The sequence below is a fragment of the Salvelinus alpinus genome, chromosome 13 (assembly GCF_045679555.1).
Source record: "Salvelinus alpinus chromosome 13, SLU_Salpinus.1, whole genome shotgun sequence".
Lineage (NCBI taxonomy): Eukaryota > Metazoa > Chordata > Actinopteri > Salmoniformes > Salmonidae > Salvelinus > Salvelinus alpinus.
In genome coordinates this window covers 44,149,835-44,169,325 of record NC_092098.1, presented here as the reverse complement: position 1 = coordinate 44,169,325, position 19,491 = coordinate 44,149,835, and the positions used below count along the sequence as shown (strand labels likewise).

General features: G+C 42.5%; 1 protein-coding gene across 2 annotated transcripts in view; it reads left to right on the top strand.

The window, feature by feature from the left end:
• The window catches only part of LOC139537758 (PDZ and LIM domain protein 4-like), a 66,673-nt gene that overhangs the window by 34,315 nt on the left and 12,867 nt on the right, over positions 1–19,491 (top strand). For both annotated transcript variants that reach the window (XM_071339493.1, XM_071339492.1), the window contains exon 2: positions 7,182–7,333. In XM_071339493.1, the coding sequence (XP_071195594.1) occupies positions 7,182–7,333 (152 nt within the window). The remainder of the gene's footprint in view (positions 1–7,181; positions 7,334–19,491) is intronic.

The window sequence follows — 19,491 nt, the reverse complement described above, 5'->3', positions numbered from 1 at the left end:
TGATACAATGACGAGGCCTCTATCATTCTGTCTGCCAAGAAGACCCAAACAAACTTGCTACAATGTTGCCATACGATGCGGGGCAGAGTGTCTATTGGCCCACATGATATACTATTAACCACACAGTAGCTTACTATGGCTGTCACATATTATCCATATAATAGGCTATAATCATGTATAATATCAATATAATATATAAAAGCTCAAACAATCTTGCTTTACCGCAAAATATGGGTAAAGGGTCGATTTCTAAGGTTCTGAATGAGTCGGGGGCCCAGCAGTGGATTCGGCAGTAGCCAATGGTTGGTCTCAGTCAAGGGTAAACTGTGGTGGGCTCCTGGAGTTGGCCGGGTGTTGACATTTGTTTTTCTTCAGAGATTGTGGCACTGCTGAGGGATTCCAGCTGTTGTCTCAGCTGTAAGATTCCAGACCCTTTAACTACCACTCCAACCAAGGATGTCATTTTTTGATTTTGATTCATGAGAGAAGACTGACTCCAGGTCAGCTGAAGGTACCCTCTTTCATGTTCCAGGCCATTGACATAATCACTTGGCCTAGTTGTTTTTTTAAAGGCCTGAAGAGCTTTGCGTTTACAGTACCTTTTACTTTGTTCAGTGTAAGGACTGATCATCTGATATCATGACTGTGGTTTTCATTGTACCAAGACGACATTAGACTTTCTCAAATCTTCATTAGGCCGGTTAGATCAATACCATACCCAAACTGCATTGTTGGCACTATAACAAGGCTATGATTCAAGCTTTGTCAGATTTTGGCCGATGTCACTGGTTGTGTGCGTCCCAAATGGTAGAAACTAGTGCACTATATGGGAAATGGGGTGCCGTATGTGATGTTAATCACAGGTTAGAGTGAGATCCAATGGGGCTTAAAAGAGCATCAGACCCAGTCCATAACACCAAGTCAAAGTGTCGTATGTAGTCAACTCCAACTTTAAAAAAAACTTATAATGGTGGGAATGGAATCCAGCTGGGCTCATCCAGGGCGACGGTTCTGAAGCCTGGTCCCGGAGACCCAAAGGGGTGCATATTTTAGTTTTTGCCCTAGCACTACGCATTGGATTCACACCAACTCATCAGGCTTTGATTTGAATCCGGTGTTTTAGTGCTAGGGAAAAACATTTGCACCCCTTTGGGTCCCCAGGTCCAGGCTTGAGAATCACTGAACCAGGGGGCTAGTTATATGCTACGATAGATCTATTGTTGTTCAATTCTGCTGATATAGTATTCCCGGCTTGCTATTAATCACATTCACTGCATTCCTGCTATACTGCCCCATGAGTGTACGTACTACACCATATGTAGTACTGATGTAGCAAGGTTACAATGAGGAATCCACATGGGGACATTTGGACAACCCAACCCCCACATGGTTCAAGCTCAGCGTAACCATTTAGGAAAAAGCAGAGTAGACATGCCTAACCGGCGAGATACTTCAGTGTTTTTCCATCCAAATGCTCAGCGGCACTCTATTTTACACAGAGGGAAGATTCCCCTGCGCATATCTGAGTTCATGATCTAGAACACCTGCATTCTGAGACAGTGAAAGTTCTGGGTCCGAGTACACAGTCCTGATAGCAGCAGCTGGTTTGTAGCTAAAGGTGCTAATTTTCTGAGGTTGGGGAATTGGGCTGGAGTTGATGAATGTGATGTCCATAGGACTCGTGCATCTAAATTGCCAGTCAGGGTACCCAGCCAGGTCACTGATGTAATTCCCAAAGCACTTTGAAGGGATGTGTGGGATAAAACCTTGTTAAATCAATGTCAATTCAACTCTCATGCACGATATGACGCAAGTGGCCAGCTAATGGTGCCAATTGACAAGCATTTTTCCTCTGAGACAGTAGTTCACTGCTCCATGTAATGTAAATTTAATACAAAAATGTGTGTTTATTAAGGATTATTCACAAGTTTCCTTTTCTGAGAATGGATGATTCCCAGCTAATACAGAACTTTCCCGTAACGTTCCCTAAAGGTTATATTTTGGTTATTTTACATAACTTCCCCACAACTTTCTTGGAAACATTAGTTCGCTAGGTAGGCTATACAGTTGTTGTGGACCTACACACTGATGCCAAGGTCAGATCCAGTTCATAAGGTCTATACATATCAAGCCTTTACAAACCTTGTGTATTTTCTCTACTGACTGTGACTGAGGTCGCTGACTTTTACTCTTTATCAGAGATGTATTGTCTCAGTGGATCAAGCTAGAGTCTTCTGTACTTGACTCGTAATGTCGAAGTTTCCTTCTTTCAAGTGTAAAGCGAGGTTTACTTCACCGACATTTGAACTCTGTTATATTTTCCTTTCCTCTGAATTTATAAGTTATTTTTAAGAGAAGGATGTATCTACCAGGCAGTAAATATTTTTTTTCCTTCTCCTGGTTCTTCCTAAATTTGATTTACAGGCCTTTCTGGTTCACTTGCTGTTTTATGATTGTTTACCCTAACACCATAGTGCTGAACACATTAGCTGTGTTTGAATACCCATACTAACATACTGTATACTACATACTTAATGAGTATATACTATGACATTTTAGTATACTGTAAACTAACAGTATCCTTTCAGTTGAGTGTACTAGCTCTTTGCCTGTCTACTGGAAGTTGAATTTGTTGCTATGCAACCTCTTGCTAGCTAGGTAGCATAACAAATTAGTTTGGGTGTGTTAAATTCAGTCTGGAGTGCCAGAGTGTGCTCAAATTCAGAGTGTTGTCAGATTGTCCGTTTGTAAATTAAGCTTTTTGCTTTTGGAGCGCACCTTGGGCGCTCGGGCCGAGGAGTAGGGTTGATTTTGAGCGTTCTGACCTTTTAACATCAGCCAAGCATCCACGCTAATGTTGGCTGGCTTGCTAGCTTCTTCCAGATACAAATGAGACCACTCTGACCATTTTACTCACCCTAGCAGAGCTGGTTATCCAGAACGTTGGTGACTGTGCTGCAGGCAACAATTTAATTATGCTTTTTTGCCTACGTTTACTGACACCGGCCATATTCAATGGGTGTTGCACGCTCATGATTTCATTATTCTGCGCTCTGAGAGTGCTCTGAAATCGGATTAGATAGCTGGAGTGAATTTACAAAAGCACCCGAATGTCCATTGAGAACGCACAACGACTTTACCATTTAGCTACGCTAAGAATGACGGGAATAATCAAGTCAATAAATGTTGGGTAGTTAGTAGAGGTCGACCGATTTTAATCAGCATGGCTGATTTTCAAGTTGTCATAACAATCGGTAATAGTCATTTCTGGATGCCGATTATGGCCGATTACATTGCGTTCCACGAGGAAACTGCGTGGCAAGCTGACCACCTGTTACGTGAGTGCAGCAAGGAGCCAAGGTAAGTTGCTATCTAGCATTAAACTTATCTTATAAAAAAAAAAGGCTGCCTACCACGTTTTAAGTTAACGGCAAAGAACTTAAACGGTAGCTTTTTTACATGGTGCATATTGCACTTTTACTTTCTTCTTCAACACTGTTTTTTTGCATTATTAAACCAAATTGAGCATGTTTCATTATTTATTTGAGAGTAAATAGATTTTATTTATATATTATATTAAAAATAAAATAAAATAAGTGTTCATTGTTCATTCAGTATTGTTGTAATTATTTCAAATATCGGACGATTTAATCAGTATCGGCTTTTTTTGGTCCTCCAATCTGTATCGGCGTGGAAAAATCATAATCGGTCGACCTCTACTAGTTAGCCTATAGTTAATATACTGGCAAGTTTGATGTATAAGTAACGTTAGGCAACTAATGTTAGGTAGCTAGCTAACAACATACCGGTACATACTGCTGTAATGATATGCAGTTCGTAGCTAACAAGGACAGCGTAGCTAACAAATTGTCAGCCAACATAATGTGTAAGGTAACTTATTTGAGAAGACATTACTTTATTACATTGCTCAACATTTTCTTAACATTTGTCATAATTAAAGCAATGAATTTGTATCTGCTCTCATTGTACTTCAGCTGCATATTTTCTGCCATTTTCTTCAAATCTGAAAACGATGTAAAGCACGCCTATTTCCTGAAGAATTGCCTTATGGGCTCTAAAGTACGGAAATAGTGGCCTCTGCGTGTATACTTCATATTTTGGCGACTTTAGTACGACATCCGGAAACTTTTGGCATACTAACTATATCCATACTATGACCAGTAAGTGTACTATTTACTCCATTCACGTCACAAATAGTATGGTTAGTATGAGTATTCGAACCCCGCTATTGTCTCTGTGCCCCTAAGCGTTCTGTCTCTGTGCTGCATACCTAAGAAGAGCCATGTGGCTTACAGCCAAATTAGATTTACTTACTTTTTGTCTGACAATATTTTCCTGCAGCCATTTCCAGCACTTGAGGCATTCAACATGGTTTCAATTACCGTCATACAAATGACAAATTCATTTATACAATTCTAGCACATACTCAGTAAAGAGTCACAAATAAAATAATGGATATTGGTCAATGGACTGCACTGCAAGGAGTGGACTCATTTGCAATGAACAGACATTTAGCTACACCGATTGGAATCAGAGCGTTACTCAATGACTGACGCCATGGTCATGTACGCAGCATGGTAAGCTACAACACCCCCCCCTTGGCTGTATTGAAGTTCAGGAGCTCTCTCCCTGGCTTTGCCATCTCATTAGAGAGCTAATGTATTTACTCATAAGCTGTTCCATTGTTTATGGCATTGGCTCATTTCAACTCCTTTGTAAGAGTGCGACAATCAAACGGCATTAGGATTTTTGTAAAGTAGCAAGTAATGCTTTTCCGTAAGCGTCTCCATCAACAAGCAAGCAAACATAGTTGTTTGTCTGGTTGCCAGCATCATTCCTGTGTTTCACCATGTGAGCCTTTCTGTTGCCTTGCCTACCGGTCAGTCAGGCCCACAGGGCAAAACTGTTGAGATAAAAGCTGCTGTACTGTGGCACACAATGATGACACTAAACAATACTTTGACCCTGCCTTATTTCACACCTCACCAAGCACTATTGATCCTGCTGTTTCCAAGCAAACACTTACTGTACGTTGGGGGACTAGCTCAGTCTTTGGCAGGCCCCATGGCCCTTGTGACATTAAAATGTAATATGCTAACCGTTATCTGACTGAATGTGTTACTGATTAACTGTGTCTCATTGTGTGAAGGGACCACATTCTAGAGTGACTCAATGTTTTTAGATTGCTCAAGGAATGCACTGAATATGCATGCAATCGATTTTCATAAAATATGCCTAAAGGGATCTGGAGTCTGAACCTTTCACCAAACACCCTCCATACATTTAAACAGGGACTGCTTGTTTTACTAATAGCATCGGTATAGTGTGTATTGTTGGGAGTTTGTGTAAATGCATCCGAGCGTGTGTTCTGAATAAAGGCTTGGTGTGAGAGCATGAGTGAGTCTCCTATGGATGGCCATTCATGCCCTGACCCTGGTCTTTGTCCCTCTACAATAACAACACAACCTCCTGCACCGTGACACAGCCACATCGTTCACAATACACCTCTGTTTTCTCAGGCGCAGTCAGACCCCATGGCAGTGACCCCTAAGTTAACTGGGACTGCCTGTGACCGAGAGGGGAGTCAGAGGCTGTAAATTAGGCATTCCACACTGAAACTCTTGTCTCGGCTATTAGTTTTTCATGGGCCATGAATTTATATGCTTTTCCTCTCAAAGCACTGCTCAGTGTGCTGGCCTGCTCTCCTGCTGCGGAACTCCTCCTGCTCACTTTTTCTCCATAGATATTGTGAAGTGCTATAGATCAGAGTTTCCCAAGAACATTAACATTGTTCTTAAATTATTAAACTGTCGGCTGCCATTTTATTTATAATGGGCTGTGTCAAAATATTATTTTAACACAATTGTGTTCCAACCATTGGTCCCAATGATAATCTATTCTATTGTAACTTGCAGACAGCATTCAGAGTAATGTGCCATATTGAGATCAAGTTGCGATTGCTCTTTTATGGAGTGAGAGCTGTGCAAGCGCTTAAAGAAATTGATTACAGAATAGTGACACTTCTGACATTTAACAAACATCTTCACTCTGCTTGAAGTATGGATTGGTTAGGGTTCGGTCCAACAAAGTTTTCATGTCACAGGAGGTAAAATATTCTGTTCATCCATGTGTGTCATAGAGAAAGGATGTTGATGGCCACCCCTCTTGTATACTGAGTATATCATGTACAATTGTAATTGAACATATATTTTTTTGTACTTCTATTTGTGGTGTGGTTTTCAAATCAGCCCTTTTTTGTTCTTCCAACCTCACCTACACACTGTCTTTAATCTGTTTTCTTTCACTACTTTTCTTTTGGTGCAAACAAAAAAACAGCCCCTTCCTATGGCTGGTCTAGTTATATGGGGGGATGGACTGTTGTGATGCTTGGTTTCATTTGACCTCTGTCTGCCAAATCAAGATGTCCGGTAATGGAGGCATGGGCGATGGAGGGGGGGTAATTATGGAAAATTGCTGTTATGTAAACAAGTGTCTGAAGGGGAAACGTACTCGGAGGAAGTAGGTGAAACCTCCTTCTCCCTCCTCTGGGGCCCAGACAAATGTCCACAGGGGCTTAATATATCTTGAGTGAGGACCATAGAGAGGAACCTGCACTGGATTTCAGTGTTAGACAGGTCTCGTTAGAGGGCCGTTGTTCGGATGGACAGCACTCATTGGCTGGGTGCATCTTTAAAAAAAAATAAACGATATCCTATATAGTGCACCACTTTTGACCAGAGCCTTATGAGTCCTAGTAGTACATCATACAGGGAATTGGGTATTGTTGATATCCTGTAGATTTGGGTGATATGATTTTATTTAGGTAGTGAGGCACATTTTGTCTTCTGTTGAATTTCATTGTTTTAGAACCTGCTTGTCATATAATAATGGTGGCTATCAATGCCTTGACACTCATTTCACAATTTGACAACGTTAAATTGATTGCAGAGTTCAAATTACCAAGCCTTAATAACCATTTTAGTGGCTGCCTACTCATTTTGCTGTGTCACTCGCTGCTTTTCGCGTTAGGATATGTAAACCTATAGTCCTAGGGTAGGTAGCATTACAGCCTGAATAGACTGTCAGTATTATTGCATTTTGGCTGGGTGTGGCACTTCCACCCTAATATATTTTTTTGTGTATCTTTGTTTGGTGGTTAGGTAACACCGGACAGTAAGGCGGCACAGGGGGACCTGTGTCCTGGGGACACCATCCTGGCCATCAATGGCGACAGCACAGAGACCATGACACACATGGAGGCCCAGAACAGGATCAAGGCCTGCATGGGGGAGCTCACACTGGCCGTCAGCAGGTAAGTCTACATGGTACTGTTTGAGTCCCACATGGCACCCTACCACCTACATAGCTCTGGTCAAAAGTGGTGCACTATATAGGGTGCTATTTGGGGGTGCACCCTTCAGATGCTATACTGACCTCAAAATGATTGTCTCCTAAAGTTGTGTTTAGAGAGGAAACCAGACACCATTGACAAGAGGTCTGATTGGAATGAATGACACAATGCATTAGATTGAATTGTCCGACACAGCCATGTAGTGTTCTTTTCAGTCACATGGAAGCCAGCCAGTGATCAATTCTCTACCCCCACAGAGCACTCTTGCATCACATTCATTAGGCATACACATTGTGGCACAGCATGGCCTCTGAAATGGACCGTTGGATTGATATGGTTTATTCAGCCCATCATGATGGGTGAAATGGCTCTTTCCACTGCTTACACCGATGCATAATTCTTAGTTCAGCAACATTTGCGACGAGTTATTTGGTGTTGGGGAGAACAGGAGCTACATGTTGTAATGCAATATAGTTCTCTAATTCTCTAATCCAAAGAGAATGGTCAGGCTAAACAGTCATTTGGAACAGAGAACTCAGAAATGGGGACAAAGCAGTGGAAAAAAATGTTTTTTTCCAGCTTTCCAATGGAGGGTTTGAAATTCCCAGATGAGAAGAGTAGCTGGCTACTGCGGTTTGGGATAACAACAGATCCAGGTTGAAAATGTCCTGAGTAGTAAAGTGAAGAGTAGGCACAGAATTGTACTACACTTCAGCCTATAGCAGACTTTGCACATGCAATGGAAATGGAAAGGAGAATCAGCCTAAATTCCACATCCATGGGTAACCTGATCCATCAGATGAGCAGGAGTCATGGAGTTGTTTGAGCTCAATGTTTTATCCTGTCAGAAGAAACTTTCCACTTTCCGTTTGTGTGTATCTAGAATGTGCTTTCCCCGAAACGCTCCGGCCTCTGAGAAGCGGTCCATTTATCAGACTGAGCGTTAAGTGCTATATCCACATAGGAGTTGCAAATTTATTTAAGGATACTCAAGGTTGAGTTCAGTGCGATCTCCAGTGGGAACTGAACAGCCCATTGCTGTAGAAAGCCACAAGGTGAGCTTTCCTATGTCGAGTTCACAAATGTACTTTAATGCTTTTAAATGGATCTTGGCTCTGACATATTTCATCAAAAGCAATATCAATCAAAAATATTAACTTTTTTTTGTTAGCCTCTACTCCATCAAATGCATTCTTTTTTTCAGTCAGGAGCATGAGCAAATGATTAGGGAAACCATAACTGGAGGTTAGAGATGAAATGCCATCCAACCACTCCTGCAGAACCAAATAAGTGAATGCTGTTTCACATTCATCCATCTTTTCTATTCTCCATGGCTTAATGAGAACATCCGAAAGGCAGGTCACAGCAGCACGACGCCCCGGTATCTACTGGCATGTGACCTTTTTCACTACACCATTGAGTAATTTCTGTTGGCCTGAGCTGCTGACTCTGGATGGTGTGTTGCACCGATAACTATGCACCCTTTTCTCCAGCCCCAGCTGAAATGAGCTGCTAGCATTCAGTGCGAGGTATGGAGCTGGTGGAATGGGGAGGCGGGGAAAATCCACGTGGGCAAAGAATGTTACTTTACGGTGCAGATTTGTGCTGTGTGTATGACTGGAAATTCAATTACATTGACTGCATTTATAGTGTAGTTTAGCATTGGATTCCTCTCTTATACCCAGAGGATATAGGGCACTTCAAGTCCCTCACTTTATGCAATGTGTGTTAAATATTTTACCTGCATTTAAAACCTCAGAAGGTACATTCCCTTCACACTTACAGTAAGCACAAGGGAGGGGAGATTTGAGGGCTTAATATGGATAATGCTCACTTTATTGATTTCTTGACAACAGGAATGTTGTTGCATGACAAAATCAAATGTATTTGTCATATGCGCTGACTACAACCGCTGTAGACTTTACCGTGAAATGCTTTTTACTGTATGGGCCCTTTCCCAACAATGCAGAGGTAAAAAGAAAAATTTGATAAATAAAAAATAAATATTTGATAAATAAAAAATAAATATTTGATAAATAAAAAGGAAATATTAACACTGTAAAATAGCAACAATGACACTATATACACAAGGAGTACCGGTACTGAGTCAATGTGTAGGGGTACGAGGTAGTTGAGGTAATATGTACAATGCTTTCAGAAATGATTTATACCGCTTATTCTGTACAGGCTTCCTTTTCATTCTGTCAATTAGGTTAGTAATGTGGGGTACAGAGATGAGGTATTTATTCAAAAAGCATTTTAAATACTATTTCTGCACAGTCCATTTAACTTAGGACTTAAACATATTTTTACTCCTGAACTTATTTATGCTTGCCATAATGAAGGGGTTGAATACTTATTGACTCCAGACATTTCAGCTTTTAATTAGTAAAAATATAGAATCACAATTTCACTTTGACATTATGTGTGTACTTTTTGAAGGCACTGTACATGTAGGTAGGGGTAAACTTGACTAGGCAATCAAGATGGACAATGAACAGAGTAGCAGCAGTGTATGTGACGATTGCTTGCGTGGTTATAGTCCAGGGAGTGTGCATAGTCAGTCAAAATAAAGGGCTCAATGCAAATCATTTGGGTAGCCATTTGATTCATTGCTCAGCAGTCTTATAGCTTGGGGTTAGAAGTTAAGGAGCCTATTTGGTCCCATACTTGGTGCTCTGGTACTGCTTTCCATGTGGCAGCAGAGAGAACGTCTATGACTTGGGTTATGTTTCCTGGGGAGACGGAAGTATTGAACTTGTAGATGTATTTTTGTTTGGAATGACCAGAAGAGGCCAAGGCCAAGTTGACTTACCCAGAAAATAATATTTTTGAGAACAACAGACCAAGCCCTCATTAAAAGACTCTGCTATAAAGGACTCACTGTGAGGCTGGAGAGGCCTGTAATTTTCTGTTGCTGCCGTTGGATAAATATATGAGCATACATGTCTGCTTGTGAACCAAAATGACATTGGTTGCAGTGAAGCTTGAGGCACTTAAGTACAAGAAAGTCTTAGTTATGCCTCTGAATTCATTACTTTCATGACAAATTTTTTTCATAACCTGTTTTTAAAGAGCCTTCATAGAAGAAGCCCTTAGTAGCTAACCAGAGCCTCGTGAAAGCAAGTCAAAGAAATCTATGCAGTTCATAACTGGGCTTGGAAGAGCAGCTGTTTTTGGAAAAGACACTGCCTCTGAACTGAAAAATGGTTGTATTAATACATTTGTCACACAGCAGTTGGAAGGAAAGAGAAAGGCGGAGGAAGACACGCCAGGGCCCGGTTTCCCAACAGCATCTTAAGGCTAAGTTCATTGTTGGAACCTTCATAGGCGCATCGTTAAATCTATGAGCTGTTTCCCAAAACCACCGTTAACGTTTCAATTGAAAACGCTCGTAATCTAACACCTGCCTCACCACTCGTAGGACAGGATTTGTTGTATTTGTTTTGTTGCCCTCCTGTGTTTAAAGTGACACATCTCAATTAAACATAGAATTGGTGTAGCCGTCTGTCTGACTCCAGAACAAAGTTGACCACGAAGTTGCTAATGTCTTTGCAATTGATACAAACAAGCAACATAGAAAAAGATACAAATAAAAACCGAGATGACTGCATTAAAATATAAAGGGTAACCGTTAGGTGTATTTCAATCATATTGAAATGTATTTATTGTTCAATAAATGGAGTTATTTTGCTAATTGTAGGCTGTCTAATTCGTCTCAACATATTTCATGATGTGTAGCCTAACGTGTGCAATGATGTGCCAAATCTGTGATTTTGTGCATTCTTTATGGGGTAAGCATTAGAATAAGCCACCTCAATATTTGCAGCTGTAGGTGGTAATATCTCTCTAGGAGCTGATCCATCACTATTGTGAAGGACAGATTTGAATGGAGAAAGCTATTGAAAGAGAGCGCATATTGTTGTGTTACTACCATGCTGTGTGTGTCATGTATTGTTGTCTTGGGTCTCGCTTAATGTAGTGTTGTCTCTCTCTTATGTGTTTTGTCCTATGTTTATATTGTCTTTATTATATATATTTATTTAAATCCCAGGCCCCCGTCCCCGCAAGAGGCACTTTGGTAGGCTGTCATTGTAAATAAGAATTTGTTCTTAACTGACTTGCCTAGTTAAATAAAATATCAGTATCGACACATTCTCCGACGCACTTAGCGACCGTTCTTTCTGCGTAGTGTTTTGGGAAACGCATGTTACGTCTTTGGCCGTTTTGTAGGAAAGATGCGTTAAAACCTTCGGGGGGGGCCTAATTTCTATCGTGAACCCGGGCCCAGCTTCAGTAGAGCTTGACACAGTCACCACTTCAACCCATCCAACCCCCTTGCTTCATTTCCAGACCCTGATATGCTCCCTCAGCACTGCGCTGTGAGGTAAAATGGCTCTGCTAGTTTGGCATTTCTGGCAGCCTGATCTAAAGGTGTGTCTCGCAGGGAGACTGGCCGTTACTAAACAGGCCCCGCTCCAAGTTCACTGTGGCGTCAGCTTCGGGCGGACAGAAACCTGGCAGGTCAGGGCCGTATTGAAACATGTCATGTCTCCCTTAGCTGGACTGTATATCTTGGGCCTCAATGAAGACACGGACCAGCTGTGGTGCATCTCACCTCTCAACTAATGAAGTCATGAGACCAGTGGGGGGGGGGGGGGACCGAGGGGGGTACAGAGACTGAGGGTGAGAGCAAAACAAAGAGGGAGAGGATGTTTTGCCACCGTTGTCCTGGTCTGACTGCCTGGACAGTGAGTCAAAGCTGTGGAATTATGAATGGTACAGGGATTTGACGCGCAGTACTCCTGCTAGGGAGGGAGGGAACAGCCAAAGAGGGGAAAAGTCATCCCAGGGCACTGATGTTGCGGTTGAAAATGCCACGTCAAGTGAGCCGGTGGTCAGGAGGGGAGACAACAGCCCTGCTGCTGCCATTTGATTTGTCTTCTTCAAAACCATGAATCTAGTAAGTATCCCCCAAGTCTGGTGAGGAGACTCCATAAGTGTGGTTTTAACCAGTCTCCAAGATCAGAGGCTACATTTGATCTTGTCATGTTACTAATAAGGAAGTAGCAGCATGATGGTTTTGATTTATGATGGTGTAATATCAAAAGACTGGTTTTCAGTGGGATCAGGAGGAGTCCAGATGCATTTGATAACAGGAAGACGTTGATGTAATGCTGTTGATCGTCATCTTGTTCTGAGGGTAGCTTCTCCCCTCTAGTCAATGCGGCATGGAATTTCCTCACAGCCGAATTAAACCATCCACATTCTGGGATTGTAACATACTCTGTTTCACCGAAAAATGGCTAGCTTGGGACATGCTGTCGGAGTCCGTACAGCCAGCGGGATTTTCAGTGCGTCGCGCCAACAGGAATAAACTTCTCTCCGGTAAGAAGGGCGGGGGTGTATGTTTCATGATTAACAACTCATGGTGTAATTTGAACAACATACAGGAACTCAAGTCCTTTTGTTCACCTGACCTAGAATTCCTTACAATCAAATGTCGACTATCTCCCAAGAGAACTGTCCTCCGTTATTTTCACAGCCGTGTATATCCCCCCACAAGCGGATACCAAGACGAGCTTCACTGGACTTTATGCAAACTGGAAACCATATATCCTGAGGCTGCATTTATTGTAGCTGGGGATTTTAACAAAGCTAATTTGAGAACAAGGCTACCTAAATTGTCAGCATATCGATTGCAGTACACGAGAGTAACACGCTCGACCACTGCTACTCTAAATTCCGCGATGCATACAAGGCCCTCCGCGCCCTCCTTTTGGCAAATCTGACCATGACTCCATCTTGTTGCACCCCTCCTATAGGCAGAAACTAAAATGGGAAGCGCCCGTGCTTAGGTCTATCCAATGCTGGTCTGACCTATTGGATTCCACGCTTCAAGATTGCTTGGATCACGTGGACTGGGATATGTTCCAGGTAGCCTCGGACAACAACATTGACTTATACGCTGACTCGGTGAGCAAGTTTATAGGAGATGTTGTACCCACTGTGACTATTAAAACCTTCCCTAACCAGAAACCGTGGATTGATGGCAGCATTCGCGCAAAACTGAAAGCACGTACCACCGCATTTAACCATGTAAAGGTGACTGGGAATATTGCCGAATACAAACAGTGTAGTTATTCCCTTCGCAAGGCAATCAAACAAGCAAAATATCAGTGTAGAGACAAAGTGGAGTCGCAATTCAACGGCTCAGACACAAGACTTATGTGGCAGGGTCTACAGACAATCATGGATTACAAAAAGAAAACCAGCCCTGTCATGGACATCGTCTTACTTTCAGACAAATTAAACAACTTCTTTGCGTGCTCTGAGGACACTAGTGCCACTGACGTGAACCGCTACCAAAGACTGTGGGCTCTCCTCCTCCGTGGCCTATGTGAGTAAACGTGTTAACCCTCGCAAGGCTGCCGGCCCAGACAACATCCCTAGCCGCGTCCTCAGAGCATGCGCAGACAAGCCGGCTGGTGTGTTTACGGACATATTCAATCAATCCCTATCCCAGTCTACTGTCCCTGCATGCTTCAAGATGGTCACCATTGTTCCTGTTCCCAGGAAAGCCAAGGTAACTGAACTAAATGACTATTGCCCCGTAGCACTCACTTCTGTCATCGTGAAGTGTTTTTGAGAGACTGGTCAAGGATCATATCACCTCCACCTTACCGGCAAACCCACTTAAATTTGCTTACTGCCCCAATAGGTCCACAGACGATGCAATCGCCATCACACTGCCCTATCCCATCTGGACAAGAGGAATACCTATGTAGGACGCTGTTCATTGACTACAGCTCAGCATTCAACACCCTATTACCCTCAACTCATAATTTAAGCTTGAGTCCCTGGGTCTTGACCCCACCCTGTGCAACTGGGTCCTGGACTTCTTGGTGGGCCGCCCCCAGGTGGTGAAGGTAGAAAACATCTCCACTCCGCTGATCCTCAACACAGGGCCCCACAAGGGTGCGTTCTCAGCCCTCCTGTACTCCCTGTTCACCCACGACTGCGTGGCCATGCACGCCTCCAACTCGATCATCAAGTTTGCAGATGACACAACAGTGGTAGGCTTGATAACCAACAACGACGAGACAGCATGCAGGGAGAAGGTGAGGGCTCCCAGAGTGTTGTCATGAAAAATAACCTCAATGTCAGCAAAACAAAAGTGATCGTGGACTTTAGGAAACAGCAAAGGGAGCACCCCCCTATCCACATCGACTGGGCAGCAGTCATACCAGGCGGTGTACATATCACTGACAAACTGATAGTCCACGCACACAGACAGTGTGGTGAAGAAGGCGCAACATCGCCTCTTCAACCTCAGGAGGCTGAAAAATGTGGCTTGCCACCAAACCCTCACTAACGTTTTTACAGGCGCACAATCGAGAGCATCATGTCGAGCTGTATCACCGCCTGGTATGGCAACTGCACCTCCCAGAATCGCAGGGCTCTCCAGAGGGTGGTGTGGTCTGCACAATGCATCACCGGGGGCAAACTACCTGCCCTCCAGGACACCTACAGCACCTGGAGTCACAGGAAGGAAAAAAACAATCTCTTTATTCATTTTTTTATTTCACCTTTATTTAACCAGGTAGGCTAGTTGAGAACAAGTTATCATTTGCAACTGAGACCTGGCCAAGGTAAAGCATAGCAATTTGACACCTACAACAACACAGAGTTACACATGGAAAACAAAAAGTCTATATACAGTGAGTGCAAATGAGGTAAGATAAGGGAGTTAACTTCTCTGCGCTACGGATCCCTTTTACGGGATCATTTTCCTAAACAACCGCTGAATTGAAATATTTATAATCATGCAATCACAAGTGAAATATACCAAAACACAGCTTAGCTTGTTGTTAATCCACCTATCGTGTCAGATTTTGAAAATATGCTTTGCAGTGAAAGCATATCTAAGCTTTTGTGAGTGTATCAATCAATGCTAGAACAGTTAGCCCCAAATTAGCATGGTCACAAAAGTCAGAAAGCAATAAAAATGAATCGCTTACCTTTGATAATCTTCAGATGTTTGCACTCACGAGACTCCCAGTTACACAACAAATGTTATTTTTGTTCGATAAATATTACTTTTATAACAAAAAAACGCCATTTGGATTGCGCCTTATGTTCAGAAAACCAAAGCCTCTTTCGATAAATTCCAAAGTATCCGTAATGTTTGTAGAAACATGTCAAATGTTTTTTTATAATCAATCCTCAGGTTGTTTTTAACAAACATAATCGATAATATTTCAACCGGACCGTAACCTATTCAAAAAGAAAATGGAGAGCTACCCTCTAGCGCACAGGAACTAATCAGAGGACACCTGACTAGTTTTGAAAAATCATTTTTAAAATGAGCGAGATAAAAGCCTGAAACTATGTCTAAAGCCTGGTCACAGCCTGAGGAAGCCATTGGAAAATGAATCTGGTTGATACCCCTTTAAATGGAAGAAAGACGGGCCAGGAAACACAGATATAAAAAATAATAATAATAATCACTTCCGGGTTAGATTTCTCAGGTTTTCGCCTGCAGAATCAGTTTTGTTATACTCAGACAATATTTGGACAGTTTTGGAAACTTTGGACTGTTTTCTATCCTAATCTGTAAATTATATGCATATTCTACGATCTGGACCTGAGAAATAGTCCATTTACCTTGAACGTTATTTTTTTTTTAAACAAAACAAAAATCTGAACCGTAGCGTCAAGAGGTTAACAGTGTCCAAAGAAGGGCCAGATGTATACAGAAGGGTGTCGTCTGCGTAGAGGTGGATCAGAGAATCACCAGCAGCAAGAGCGACATCATTGATGTATACAGAGAAGAGAGTCGGCCCGAGAATTTAACCCTGTGGCACCCCCATAGAGACTGCTAGAGGTCCGGACAACAGGCCCTCCGATTTGACACACTGAGCTCTATCAGAGAAGTAGTTGGTAAACCAGGCGAGGCAATCATTTAACAAACCAAGGCTGTCGAGTCTGCCAATAAGGATGTGGTGATTGACAGAGTCGAATGCCTTGGCCAGGTCGATGAATATGGCTGCACAGTATTGTCTCTTATCGATGGCGGTTATGATATCGTTTAGGACCTTGCGTGGCTGTGGTGCACCCATGACCAGCCTTGAAACCATATTGCATAGCAGAGAAGGTACGGTGGGATTCAAAATGGTCAAATACATTCAGTTAGGATCACCACTTTATTTTAAGAATGTGAAATAATAAGAATGTGATATAATAGTAATTGTAGAGTATTTTCTCCAGAGGGTCAGAAGTTTACATACAAATTGAGTGTATTTGGTAGCATTGCCTTTAAATTGTTTAACTTGGGTCAAATGTTTCGGGTGTCCACAATAAGTTGAGGGAATGTTGGCCCATTCCTCATGACCGAGCTGGTGTAACAGAGTCAGGTTTGTAGGCCTCTTTGCTCGCACATGCTTTTTCAGTTCTGCCCACAAATTGTCTATAGGATTGAGGTCAGGGCTTTGTGATGGCCACTCCAATACCTTGACTGGGTTGTCCTTAAGCCATTTTGCCACAACTTTGGGAGTATGCTTGGGGTCATTGTCCATTTGGAAGACCCATTTGTGACCAAGCTTTAACTTCCTGACTGATGTTATGAGTTGTTGCTTCAATATATCCACATAATTGTTCTACCCCATCATGCCATCTATTTTGTGAAGTGTACCAGTCCCTCCTGCAGCAAAGCACCCCCACAACATGATGCTGCCACCCCCGTCCTTCACGGTTGGGATGGTGTTCTTCGGCTTGCAAGCGTTCCCCTTTTTCCTCCAAACATAACAATGGTCATTATGGCCAAACAGTTCTATTTTTATTTCATCAGACCAGAGGACATTTCTCCAAAAAGTACGATCATGTGCAGTTGCAAACCGTAGTCTTTTTTTATGGCGATTTTGGAGCAGTGGCTTCTTCCTTGCTGAGTGGCCTTTCAGGTTATGTTGATATAGGACTTGTTTTACTGTGGATATAGATACTTTTTTACCTGTTTCCTCCATCTTCACAAGGTCCTTTGCTGTTGTTCTGGGATTGATTTGCACTTTTTGCACCAAAGTACATTAATCTCTAGGAGACAGAACGCATCTCCTTCCTGAGCGGTATGACTGCTGCGTGGTCCCATGGTGTTTATACTTGCATACTATTTTTTGTACAGAGGAGCGTGGTACCTTCAGGTGTTTGGAAATTGCGCCCAAGGATGAACCAGACTTGTGGAGGTCTACAATTTTTTTTCTGAAGTCTTGGCTGATTTCTTTTGATTTTCCCATGATGTTAAGCAAAGAGGCACTGAGTTTGAAGGTAAGCCTTGAAATACATCCTCAGGTATACCTCCAATTGAGTCAAATTATGTCAATTAGCCTATCAGAAGCTTCTAAAGCCATGACATTTTCTGGAATTTTCCAAGCTGTTTAAAGGCGCAGTCAATTTAGCGTATGTAAACTTCTGACCCACTGGAATATTGATAGAGTGAAATAATCTGTCTGTAAACAATTGTTGGAAAAATTACTTGTGTCATGCACAAAGTAGATGTCTTAACCGACTTCCCAAAACTATAGTTGGTTAACAAGAAATGTGTGGAGTGGTTGAAAAACGAGTTTTCATGACTCCAACCTAAGTGTATGTAAACTTCCGACTTCAACTGTACACTCATTTATGAGCAAGGGAGATGGAAGGCTCAGACCCCATATAGTTAGTTCAGCTATGGAATCAGGCTCTGAAGATCTTCCCTATACAGTACATGTCTCTAATTGTCTCCCTGTTGGTTTATTGGCCCTGGAAGCCAGTGAAGAGAGCGTAGAAGGCTGTCTGTTGGACCTCTGCACAGCTCTGATCCCTTGCAGACAGTTTCTCCACTAATCCCTCAAACGCTGACTCAATATTGGAGTACACGCTAAACTAGATCACGGGTAACAATATGCTCCATTGTGCCTATCCTATTGGTGTGTATCACAATGTCTGCCTCTCCATCGGCCTCTGCCTCTCACAGTTTCCACTCGTACGTCTTTGGTCCTCACGGCTCTCTTACCATGTTCTATGGTTCTTTTGTATTTAAGCAAATGTCAATTAATTTCCCGCCAATTGACTTGCTCAATAGAGCGTTCATATGTATCCAAGGAAACATCCTGGGATGTAAAGTCTTGATGTAAGTAGTGGGAAGGTGGGATCATCCCACGCAGTCTGCAGCTCATCCATCAAACACTCGCCCATAAAGCAGCCTTGATACGAACACCTCTGTGCTCATTTTTGAGGCATTGCCTCATGTGGCCGCAGCCATGCCAGCTGAATCCAGAGTGACCTCATCCTCCAGTTGTGAAGTTTACACCAGTGGAGAACTCAGAGGCATCATTGTTTTCTCCTGCCCCAGAGGCCTGGCTGCGTCTATGTATGTAGGTGTGTATGAATAGCTGTCTGACTTACTGAGTGGAGGGAAAATCGTCTTTGTTCCTCTACATACGCACACTTCCCTCTGCTCCCTCGCTGGGGCTGGTGTGATGACATGGCATTGGCCTTTTGGAAGCTGCCCACATAACAGCAAATAGTCAAACAACGGCACCCCTGACATGTTTGGAAAACTGTTCAGGAATTCTAAAAAGCATTACTCACTACTCCCTCAAGTCTTTTACTACCCCCTCAACAGTGTGCCGTTAAATGCTGTATAATGCCATGCCAATTTGGATTACACCTTTTTATTACCATATGGTTTTATGGGAAGTTTTAAATCTTGCTGATGCAATTGTCTGGGACCTGTAGCACAGGGCATGTAGATTAGCCTATTGCATTTTAAACACAGGACAAAAGTACAATACAGTATACGAACAGATTCTGTATTTAGTACATAAATGGGCCTAGCCATGATAGGAAAAAATCACTTTGTACAATAAACCCCATTGTCCTTCATTCAATGTCACCGGACACAGAGAGCAGACTATCCTTATTTGACCCCTTGCCATCCTATTGTTTCTGTCCACCTGGATGACTTTCTTAACATGTTGAGCTAATCTAATAAGAAGATGTACTGAGTTCATGCCATAGTTTTGCTGATCTGCTGTAGAGATGACTATCATTAGTGTACTGGAATGTGGTCATCTTTAGCTGCC